The sequence below is a fragment of the Candida theae genome (genome assembly GCF_024610275.1).
Source record: "Candida theae strain CBS 12239 chromosome Unknown scaffold76, whole genome shotgun sequence".
Taxonomy (NCBI): Eukaryota; Fungi; Ascomycota; class Pichiomycetes; order Serinales; family Debaryomycetaceae; genus Lodderomyces; species Lodderomyces theae.
The window spans coordinates 21,834-32,956 of NW_026261346.1; the positions used below are offsets into that span (position 1 = coordinate 21,834).

At 40.7% G+C, this 11,123-nt stretch overlaps 6 protein-coding genes across 6 annotated transcripts; 5 read left to right on the forward strand and 1 right to left on the reverse strand. All coding sequences in view use genetic code 12, as the record gives it.

Annotated features, from left to right (window-relative positions):
• Positions 1–1,135: 1,135 nt before the first annotated feature.
• Positions 1,136–3,628, forward strand: KGF57_000362 (uncharacterized protein; the record flags this gene model as incomplete). Its single annotated transcript, XM_051753056.1, has 1 exon — positions 1,136–3,628. The coding sequence occupies one exon, from the start codon at positions 1,136–1,138 to the stop codon at positions 3,626–3,628; it is 2,493 nt and encodes an 830-aa protein (XP_051611128.1).
• A 631-nt stretch (positions 3,629–4,259) lies between these two features.
• Positions 4,260–5,102, forward strand: KGF57_000363 (transcription factor TFIIE subunit; the record flags this gene model as incomplete). Its single annotated transcript, XM_051753067.1, has 1 exon — positions 4,260–5,102. One exon carries the CDS (start codon positions 4,260–4,262, stop codon positions 5,100–5,102), a length of 843 nt encoding a protein of 280 aa, XP_051611129.1.
• Positions 5,103–5,470: 368 nt separating this feature from the next.
• NTF2 (Ran GTPase-binding protein) lies at positions 5,471–5,935 on the forward strand (the record flags this gene model as incomplete). The annotated part of the gene is made up of 2 exons (XM_051753078.1): positions 5,471–5,477; positions 5,568–5,935. 2 exons carry the CDS (start codon positions 5,471–5,473, stop codon positions 5,933–5,935), a joined length of 375 nt encoding a protein of 124 aa, XP_051611130.1.
• Positions 5,936–6,349: 414 nt separating this feature from the next.
• Positions 6,350–8,170, forward strand: KGF57_000365 (uncharacterized protein; the record flags this gene model as incomplete). The annotated part of the gene is made up of 1 exon (XM_051753089.1): positions 6,350–8,170. The coding sequence occupies one exon, from the start codon at positions 6,350–6,352 to the stop codon at positions 8,168–8,170; it is 1,821 nt and encodes a 606-aa protein (XP_051611131.1).
• A 35-nt stretch (positions 8,171–8,205) lies between these two features.
• Positions 8,206–8,577, reverse strand: KGF57_000366 (U2-type spliceosomal complex subunit; the record flags this gene model as incomplete). Its single annotated transcript, XM_051753099.1, has 1 exon — positions 8,206–8,577. The coding sequence occupies one exon, from the start codon at positions 8,575–8,577 to the stop codon at positions 8,206–8,208; it is 372 nt and encodes a 123-aa protein (XP_051611132.1).
• A 223-nt stretch (positions 8,578–8,800) lies between these two features.
• Positions 8,801–10,588, forward strand: MNN23 (Mnn23p; the record flags this gene model as incomplete). The annotated part of the gene is made up of 1 exon (XM_051753110.1): positions 8,801–10,588. One exon carries the CDS (start codon positions 8,801–8,803, stop codon positions 10,586–10,588), a length of 1,788 nt encoding a protein of 595 aa, XP_051611133.1.
• Between the last annotated feature and the right edge of the window lie 535 nt (positions 10,589–11,123).

An 11,123-nucleotide genomic window follows, 5' to 3' on the forward strand; every position in this document is an offset into this window, starting at 1 on the left:
TAGTTCCTGAACTTATTGCGAAACAAGTTTTTTGTAATGTCAGAGCTGTCTTTTGAAAAATTTGCGTGAATTTTTAAGCAAAAAAACTTAGAGAAGGGTGGCTCATGTAATGGAAAAGGAGGAACCACACATAATATCCTTTGATGATGGACCGAATGTTACATAAAGAGTGTTGCCACCGACACGCTCAGTACAATGTGAGCTAATAGCAAAAAGAATAAAAAGAAAGAAAAGAAATGAAGGGGGATGATGATGTGGTGGTGGAGGAGGAAATGGCCGAAAATCTAATGTGTTTTCCCAATTAGGAAAGTGATGAAATTTTAGAACACGTGCATTACATATACATTACATATACATTACATATNTACATTGTATATACATTGAATACATACATTTTACTTAGCCACAATATTATGTACATATATATAGAATCAGGAAATAGAGATAATGACATAGCAGAAGTGAGTTTGCTTTGGATTGGATGTAGATATACTATCTATCAAACAGTTTGGGTCATAGCAGTTGTTAGTAGAAGTAGCGACTATCTATGTTTGCTTGTGAGACATTTGTTGTTATTGTATACTACTAACTACAGACTATCTACCCACTATTAACTGTACTCTGTACTCTGTATATTTATATAATCTGTATCTCCTTTTTTTTATCTGTTTTCCTTTTTTGCTTTTTTTTGCTTTTTTGCTTTTTGCAAACACGACTCCTATAATTGATATACAACACATATACACATATATATACACACACATATACACACACACAACACGCTGCCACCCCAATAACACTATCCACCATACCCCACTGGCATAAGCAAAGCACAAGATCACTATTACTACCACTACTACTACTACCACTACTACTACTACCACTACTACTACTACTACTACGACTACAGTAATACAAACAGAGATCCACACTTTTCTTCCCCACCTCAATCTCACTTTGCCCCACCCACTCCCTATTTCAGTCCCCCCTTTTTTTTTATTCAAATTTTCAACTTCTTCTACTTCAGTTGTTTGGTAGCTTACTCAATTACTTACTTGCTTTGATTGTTTGATTGCTTGATTGCTTGATTGCTTGATTGCTTAATTGCTTGATTACCCACTACTTATAACGCTATATGCTTGGAACAGAGGTGATTGATTTCCATAATCATTTACCACCTTATCGGTCTTTGCTCAACCCCAATGCTAGGTATGACTATCGTACCCATACATTGATTCCATTGACTCAAAATGACTTAAACTTTTTACAATCATTTTTCAGAAGTGGTGGTGGGGGTAGACCAACCCCAACTTTTTGGCAGTCACGCTCTTCGAATGGTGGAAGTGGTAATAGAAGTGGTAACAACAATAACAGAATGCCCACTAGAAGTCGAAATACAGTTGCACCTGCGTCTGCATCAAACGACCAAGATTCTTTTATAGTTGTTGGTCCTCACCCATCAACGTCCACTTCACAAGTCAACAATAGCGAATTATCCGAATCGTATCTCGAGAACTCAATTGCATTGACAGATCGTGCCGGTTCGCAGTTTCTGCCACCTCCTTCTGCATCGTCGACATCGTCGACATCGTCAAACTTATCCATAACTTCAAGTCTGTACTTGCCACACGCAAAACATCACAACAATCAAGATGGGTCAACATCATCGCCTTTCAGGATGAAATACAGGTCATTACTCAATGACGTTGGAAGGAGCATTTCAATGAAATTAAGTAGCAATAACTTACTTGGTAATTCAAGCGAGAGCCACCACAACAATAGTGACAACAACAACAACAACAACAACAACAACAACAACAACAACAACAACAACGCCAGTGGTACTGGCTTCATTTCTTCGAGATCAAGTACCTTACTTTCCTCCACTGTCAGGAAGAGATCTCAGCCAGTCATCTCCAACATTAACCAAATGCCAGAAGAAATATTGGATTACATCTTTTACCTAGTCAATGACAAATCCTCGTATTCCAATTGTCTCCACACTTGCAAGCTTTTTTATCACATGTCAAAGCCTTACTTTTATGAAAACTTGACGTTTACTTCTACCTACCGGTTTGCCCAATTTGTATCGTATCTTCGATTAAATGCTAGTGTGGGCCGCTATGTGAAAACAATTGATTTGTCTGGTATCAAACCTGGGTTCGATGAGGAAACAGAAGAAGATAACGATCAAGAGGAAGAGGTGGCGGAGGTTGTAAATGAAGATGGTGGGGCTATGCCCATTAGCAGTCGAGAGTTGTCGCAGCTTTCCAAAAAGAAAGCTTTAGCCGGATGGAGGGACTGGAAGTTTAAGAATAACCCATTGTACACCGTCCACCCTTATCCAAGCGGACATTTGACTAAAATTGCGTCAAACTCCCAATTCCTGTTATCATCGAATAGGTCAAATTCTTCACAAAAGTCGTCGTCATCGAAAAGATTTACCAAACCGTTCAAGTATTTCAAAACAAGAAAGAGAAGCAGATCATTTAGTGGCAATATCAACTCACGCAAGTCGCCCAAGTTGGAAACATTGAATTTGAATAACAATCGCCAGGACGGAAGCACTTCCATGACCGCAAATCCTCACCCGCTAATCAACAAGTTCTTAATCAACTACTCAACATCAAAAGATGTTCCCATAGGTTATGTGTTGCACTTGATTAATTTATGTCCAAATGTCAGGTGTTTGAATTTAGGAGAATTGTCATTATCCACAGATTATGAAATTCTGAGATCTTCAATGTGCAAGTATCAAACATTTGACTTGATGAACAACTACCCAAAAGACTTGCTTCATAGAATTGACAATATCATGAGGAGTGACGATTCCGGTTACTTGTCATCGCTTGAAGCTTCGTTGTTACATAACCTTCACTCTGAGAATAGATTTTCATTGAATTTGTTCAAATCAAGTCAAGCAAATGCTTCCACCGCTTCGTCTGTGTATTCTGTCAGCACTTTCTCCAAACCAATTCGCAAATACAATAGCTTGTTGCCGCCACTCCCTCCAACTTTGGCCGATATATCTTATGTGAAAAAGGGCGATCGCAAAGTTTACCTTTCCGATTTGAATTTGAAGTCTATAAATAACGCGTATTTGAGGAAAATCGACGAAAAAGAGGTCTTGCTGGCCATCTCGAAAGTGCACGGCAGACAAGTGCACTCATCAAAATTACAACAAATGGCCGATCCGACAGTAGAGGATATTGCAAGGAATTTATGCTACATCAACTTATCTTCCATGATTTGGTTGAATCGCGATATAACTGAAAAGTTTTTGAAGAAGTTGTTGGTGAAAAGATCGTTCGAATTGGTTGCATATGGATACTATGATGGAGCAGATGATGCTTTCGACAATGACAGCAATATCGACTTCGATTCTGATTTGGAGTCGTTTGATTACCAACGCAATCCGATGATGTATAAGCAGGACTTGGTAATCGACCTCTCAAACTCAGGTATGTACAAGAATTTACCTTGGGCCAAGAGAATTGATTTGAATACTACAGAAGGATGTAAATTGGTCGATAAAATTATTCGCAATGAATTGCTATCACCACAAGAGGAGGCAATGAGAAGAGAAAGATTGAGAAGAGGTCGGATTGGAGAAAATTATCTAGCTTAGGTGATAGCTAACGGCTATTCCACCCCACGTAGCATCTGTTTTTAATAATATAAGTTCAATTTATGCCTTTGCAACAACCTCTGCCGACTTGTAAAACAAGTTTGCGCGGCAATAACAAAAAAACAAAGATGTTCCAGACATCAGGTCATCACAATTTCATGGATCAGCCTGGCCTAGCTGTGTCACTAGCGGCGACCTCGAATCGCAATGGTTTTAAAGCTGGTTTTCCAACAACATTGGACTTCTCCAAAGGATGGAAATTAGGTTCAATCTAGATAAACCAAATACATCCATTGAAATCTGCATTGAGCGCTAGTGTTAATGCTAATGACTATTGAAACGACTAAAACGGACTATTTGATAGATCATGTTTTGTAGAAGAAGAAGAAGAAGAAGAAGAAGAAGAAGAGAAGGAGGGAAAGAGAAGGATTTTTTTTGGCATAAAATTTTTTTTTTTCTAGACAAACCTCCCCGTATTAATTGAGCAACAGGACACTACTTTAGTACAGAAGAAAAAAAATCGTAACTGAACAAGAAGGTACACACGTGTTGAAGCTTGTGGGATTCCTCCTCTGAAGTAGCTCATTGATCCTACCACATCTACTACCGCGCACTCTACACTGCATCTATCATGTCAGACTTATCGGCACAACTATCCGCATTCAAAAACAAGCTAAAGAGCGGACCGTCTGTAGCTGTGGCTAGAAAAGCAGTAATCTCCAAACCCACTTCGCCATTACCCTCAACTCAGTCAAATCCATCAAGCACTCCATCAAAACGACCAAACCCATCGGAGCCCACAGTTGATGCATACAAAAGGTACAAGCCAGATGCAACGGACCTCAGTGGCTCTCATTTATCGACACAACTACACTTGGCAGTTGAGTATATCAAGGAACAGGACCACCCAATCAGTATAGGTAAACTTCAGCAAACGTTATCGTTTGATGTCGAACACACACTACTACCTCTACTTAAGGAGATTGATAGGGTCAAGTATGATGAAACTAACAGGACGTTGGAGTATGTTTCGCTACACAATATCAAAACTGCCGATGACTTGTTGGAGTTTTTGAGGAAACAAACTACATTCAAAGGCGTTTCAGTAAAAGAGTTGAAGGATGGATGGGCTGGATGCTACCTGGCTATCGACGAGTTGGAAGCAGAAGATAAGATTTTAGTTTTGAGAAATAAAAAGGAGAATGCACCAAGACTCGTGTGGGCAAACGCGGGTGGCAAAGTCGGGGCCATAAGTGATGAATTCAAAAAGATGTGGGTTGATGTCAAACTTCCTGAACCAGATGTATTGTACCAATCATTGATAAATCAGGGCTTGAAGCCAACCGGAGCAGACCCAAGCTTGGTTAATAAAATGCCGCAACAGCAAGAAAAGAAACAAAAGAAAGCTCGCAGGGGAAAGATTACTAATACCCACATGAAGGGAATATTGAAGGATTATAGTCAGTTGGTCTAGTTCTGCAAGTGTGCTCCGTTACAAGGAGTAACTGGTTTGGAGGTGCTGTCTGCACATCTTTCGGTTGGCCATTGCTGTGGGTAATATACGTACACAACTACTGGCAAAAAAGGTACCGGTATAGAAATCACTCTCCGAGATGCTTTAAAACTCCTCACTCTTTCGAGAAACTCTTTCGGCCTACATCTCTGTTTGAAATGATTATTCGTATCGAGTCGTGCATAAGCACAAAAATCGGATTTTTTTTTTCTCTCTCTTTTTTTTTTTTTCCCTTTTTCTTCTTCTCTTTCGAGAATCCTGGGAGACAGTCAGCAAAACACATCAGGAGTAGTCTCAGTTCTCAATCAATCACTCAGGCAAATATCAAGATGTCAAGTATGTCAAGTGCAGGGTCGATCGTTTATCTTTTTTTTTTTTTTCATTTTTGGCCATTAACGTCTTCTATACTAACGATTCTCCATTTAGCTGATTTCAATGCTGTAGCAACTGAATTTTGCAATTTCTACTACAACCAATTCGACAGCGATAGAACTCAATTGGGAAACCTATACAGACCGGAGTCAATGTTAACTTTTGAGACTTCTCAATTACAGGGTGCAAGGGATATTGTTGAGAAATTGTCTTCTTTACCTTTCCAAAAAGTTGCACATAGGGTTTCGACTTTGGACGCTCAACCTGCATCTCCAAATGGTGATATCTTGGTCATGGTTACAGGAGAATTGTTGATAGATGAAGAGCAAAATGCGCAACGTTATTCTCAAGTGTTTCATTTGATTCCAGATGGTGGATCATACTATGTCTTCAATGACATCTTTAGGTTGAACTACTCCTAAATCTAACTATGGAGTCATTGAGCTGACTCGGAGCTAATGCTTAGGATCAAGTAGAGAATCAATCAATGTGCGTCCTTTAAATTCTTTGTAGTGCAGCTACGATATTCATTTTTGAAGTTGTTAGGGCAAACCATGTAAGTATTTATCGGCTCAAGGAGATCTTTTCAGTAGGTTGACCTCTTTCGAGAGGTATTAGAATTAATCGCCGTTGTTCTCGGTAGAGTGTTCGGTGTCGCTGTAGTGTTTGGGTTTCTTGTCTCACAAACTATCCCCATCTACCAATTGTGTCTCTCACTCGCTGTCGTGTAAAATGTAACGACGAAATCCGCGAATTCAGAAAGTGTGCGTACATTCTCCTCAAATTAACAAATATTTACCATCCCCACCCCCACCCCCAACAAAGGAAGCAACAACATGAGTGAAAACAAATCCAGGGACGAGCTTGATACGTCTGTTGGTGCTCATAGGACGTCGAACGTCAGTCCACAAGGCATTCCAGTCGTTCCTCCACGGCCAAAATCAAAAAATCGTACTAAGTCCACCACGTCACTAGCGTCAAATTCCTCCAACAAGATTTCAGAGCGAGAAATTGAGCCTGCCACCAGGGATGAGATTGAAGATAATTGTAAGAATGAGGAACCAGAATTGGAATTATTGGATGCTTATGGTGTACAACCAGAGGATCACAAAGAGGAAGAAGCGGAGGCTGACCCTGTCAAAAGGAGCTCCGATATATCACATCAATCTGTTCCTTCTGGTGGGTCCTCAAATGACAATCAAGTGGAAGATATTCCTATGAATTACCAAACAAATGACCAGGAGGCTATTGATGGTGACAAAACACCTGGCAATTCCAACACTAGAGCGTCCTTCAAGGAGGACATAGATGAAACGAATGAAAGCGAGAATGAGGCTTCAAGCTTTAATGATGACATGGAGACTGTGTTGCAAGAAAGCCACGAGTCCAACGACGATGTCTCCAACAACTCGGACGATGCGGGGTCAATTTTGCAGGAAACACCCCTCGTGCAGACGCAGGAAGTCTCTGCCGGACTTTCAGAAAGCCTCGAGACAAATGAAGTTGATAAGGGGGTTGATTCAAGTGAAATTAAACAGCTGATCGAAGTTAATGATACCCCCAAAGAAGGTGGTGCCGATGAACGTGCTACAAATTTTGACAACGAAACCCCTATAACTACAGTCAAGTCACTTGAGCAGACCAAGGAGGCTTCAAATCAAGACAATGAGAAGTTGGCTATAGCCGTTGGCGCAACTCCAGTGATACCGGCGCGTCCAGTTCGCAAACCAAAGACAGTCCGCCCTTCCCTAAGCTCGGAGGAAGCGAGAAAATCGTCACCACCCAGTGGTGACGATACGACGCAAAAAGTTGAGTCAAATAATAGTGCTGAGACCCTACCTCCAACCGAAACGGCGGCTCAAGAAGCGACTGAAAGTTTGTTAAGTGATGTCGTCGAACCGAAAGCGGAAAAGTCGCCAAATGAAGACCTAGTTCCCAAAATTCCAGCAAGACCAAGACCAAACAGGAAACAATCTGAATCAAAAGTCACTCCCAAAGCCCCCCCTCCAAAGCCAAAGAAGTTGTCAAGTAAAATTGAAGCATTCCAACAACAACTATTCAACTCTTCTTCTTCTTCGAATCATGGACCGGCTCCAAAGCATGCATCTGGATGTGAAAGTAACGATGAAGTCGACAGTGCTCCAAAACAGTCATCTGTGCACAGGAGAGTTTTTGAATCAAATGGAATACCACTACCCGGTATGTTTAACCCTGCACTTCGTCCAGTGGTGACAGAGTCAAGTGCTAAAGAGGAACTGCCCAAAGAATCCAAGGCAACAAAAAGAGTGCGAGGTCCAAAGGGCAAAAGGTTGCCTCAAGCTGTTGCCAATGCAAATGTTGTTTCAGAGAAAAGCAGAACTTTAGAAAAGGGAAACTTGTGGTCATTCACGTTTGAAAAGGTGCATGGCGGAGACGGATCTCCAGAAATAGGTACTGAGGTTCTTATGCGCGACAAAGTTTTCGAGAATAACGACAAACTTGCTGAAGTGTCAGCATCTACTGGCCTGCCAGCACAAATAATTGAGGGTTCAGCCGAGAATAATCTGCTGGTGAGCTTGATATCAGAGAACAATGGTGCTCACACGGCTCAAGATATATACCCAGATTCAGATCAACAAACGAACTTTTCAGAGGCGGGAGAAAGTAACGAGGCGTGACACCTCTTAGTATTGGTACATGCTCTAAATAGCACCTACTTAGATGAAAACCTGGGTTTATAATTGTAAACCTGATCTTTTGTATCGTTTTCCTTTTCTTTCTTATTCAAGAGCTTCATTTTGAGTTTGTTGACAGCAGCCTGAATTTCTTCTGCGCTGACTCCTTTCGATTCCAAGTCCTCTTCCAATTCAGTACAAGCTACCTGCACCTTCCGCAATTCGTTGTGTTTTTCAATACTTGAGCGAGCATTTTTGGTTGATTCTTCGTTCTTTGCAATCCTTTTTCTCAACAACTCATCTTGTATTTGTTGTTGTCTGGAGGCGTAGAATAATTTGCTTGAACCCTTTTTCGCAATGATGTTTTTCTCAATGTGACCAGATCGACCAGAACCTTTGTTTGAACTCATAGCTTCACAGCGATGTGTATTTTGACATCACTCCTTGCAACGCTGCCTCAGTAGACGATGAAATGACCTCTTTACAAGTGTTATTGATGTACAAGGAGAACAAAGAGAGCAAAGGAATAAAAAAATATATAAAAAAAAAAAAAAAAAGGAAAACAAAGATTCGTTTCCCAACAATACGAGCATTAGGAAAGACGTATCTAAGATCTCGAGCTTTGTTGTCAAAATGAGAAGCAAGATTCTACAGAAACTATCAAGGCACAGAATAAAAGCAATAGCACTGTTACTCATTATTGGGTTTTTGTCTTATTCCTTGCTTGGATCATTAAGAAACTACGATGGGCTTAGGAACACAGAGGATCCTATCTCGATCACCTCAATGAAACAATCGTATGATGAGAAGCAACAATCTCTGACCAAAGCAGCTCAGGAAGTTGGTAATAAGGGCCAAGAGAGCCCAGTACAGTCATCCTTGAGTAGTGCCCATAAATTTTGGAAAGAAATCTTTACCATTTTTGATGAGAACAAGATGAATCTTCAAGACCGGCTTGGAACTCTCATAGAGTACACCGATAAGTCGAAGCATTTGGACGGGCCAAATACCAAAGAAGTGTTGCTCTCACGGGCAACCATGCTGGAAGAGGTTGTTTCTGAGCTTAAAAAGAGACACAAGCTGGTGGTTCAGCAATTGCCTAGTCATATTGCAGAAGCTACGTACAATAAAGGGACAACGGGTGTTGTCTTCATTGGTGGTGCAAAGTTTTCGTGGCTCACGTATTTGGCTATCCTCGCTTTGCGAGAAACAGGAACAAAACTCCCTGTCGAGGTTATCATGCCCAAGAAGCTGGACTATACGAAAGAGCAAGATTTTTGCGACATATTGTTACCAGAACTTGGAGCTAGATGTGTTATTGTTCCCGACACTATTGGCGAGTCGGCATTAAATGGAAGAAGTCTTTTCGCATACCAATTCAAATCCATTGCGTTAGCCATATCATCTTTCCAGCATATCCTTCTACTTGATTCCGACAACATTATCGTTTCAAATCCTGACCACGTATTCAGGAGCGAACTTTACAAAAAATATGGTATGATCACCTGGCCCGATTATTGGAAAAGGAGTATATACCCAAAGTACTATGACATTGCCGGGATACAAGTTAATGAACACAAAAGAGCACGACATGATCGATTCCCCTTATTTGAGCCGCTCAGCGCAAAAACAGCTTTAGATGTCAGTCCCGAAGACAGGGTGCCCTATCATGATTTAGAGGGTGCCGTACCCGATTTGTCGACGGAATCGGGTCAACTCATTATAAACAAGGCAACGCACGGTAAAACAATTTTATTATCATTGTATTACAACATTTATGGTCCTGATGTGTTTTACAAGTTGTTTTCATTGGGTGAACAAGGAGAAGGTGACAAGGATACTTTTGTCACTGCTGCCATTGTGTGTAAGGAGCCTCATTACCTGGTAAAATCCTTTATTTTATCACCAGGATATTTCGATAACGACAATAAGTTTAATGGTGTGGCAATGGCCCAAAAAAACCCACTATACGATTACGAATTGTTCAATGAGCAGGTTGTCAACTACTTCACCAAGAGTGGCGAAACCTTGACCGTGGCAGACCAAATTGGTCATTTAGATTCCCTAATTAAAAATGAGTTCGACAGTTACAATAAAGTGCCGATTTTTGCCATTCACTGCAATCATCCAAAAATAGATCCTGTGCTTTACATGCAGCGCGACGACTTGTACGACTCCAAGGAGAAAAAGTTGAAATACAGACTTTACAATGGTATGAAGTACGACAAATTGGTAGTAAGCTCATCAAATGACAAATCGGTAAAGACTGATTTCGAGTACGAGCAGTGGGTTCATATACGAGAGGCGCTTTGCATAAAGAAACTAAAATTCGAACACTTCAAGGACTTAAATGCAGATGACCTATGCGAATTTGTCAATAATCAAGTTAAATGGTTGACGCCTTCAGCGGAGGGTACATAATAAGTAGTAAATGCAAGCTAACAACGACATCGTGTTTGAATTGGTGCATTGTAAGCTCTCGATTCCTCTGGATTTGAATGCTTGGGTTTTGCGAGCTACAGTGGCTGGTGCTTGGTGCAGGGTGCTTGTAGTGTGAGTGAAATAACTCATTCAACGACAACGTTCTTGCGATTCCATTCACACAAATTGCTCCAAGTCCAGAGCACGGATCTTTACTAGTCAATTGAGGTTTATCTGATAGATTCTCAGTGCTACAAATAAAATCAATACATGTTAGTTGGGAGTCTCTTCAAATCTGAAGTTTGCAATTAACACATAGATACCCGGCTTTTGAATACTCCATTTGAATAATTATAAAAACTACAAATACAATACAATACTCTGAAATGGGCTGTGTGAAAACACTCAAAAACGATCGAATACGCTCAATTTCAATTTAATTCGCAGCACTATGGATGCTCGTACCAGTCCCCAGGGGTGGAGCTCTGTAACCAGAGGTATTTGAGAGGCAAAAGAACGAGCAGGAGATACACAG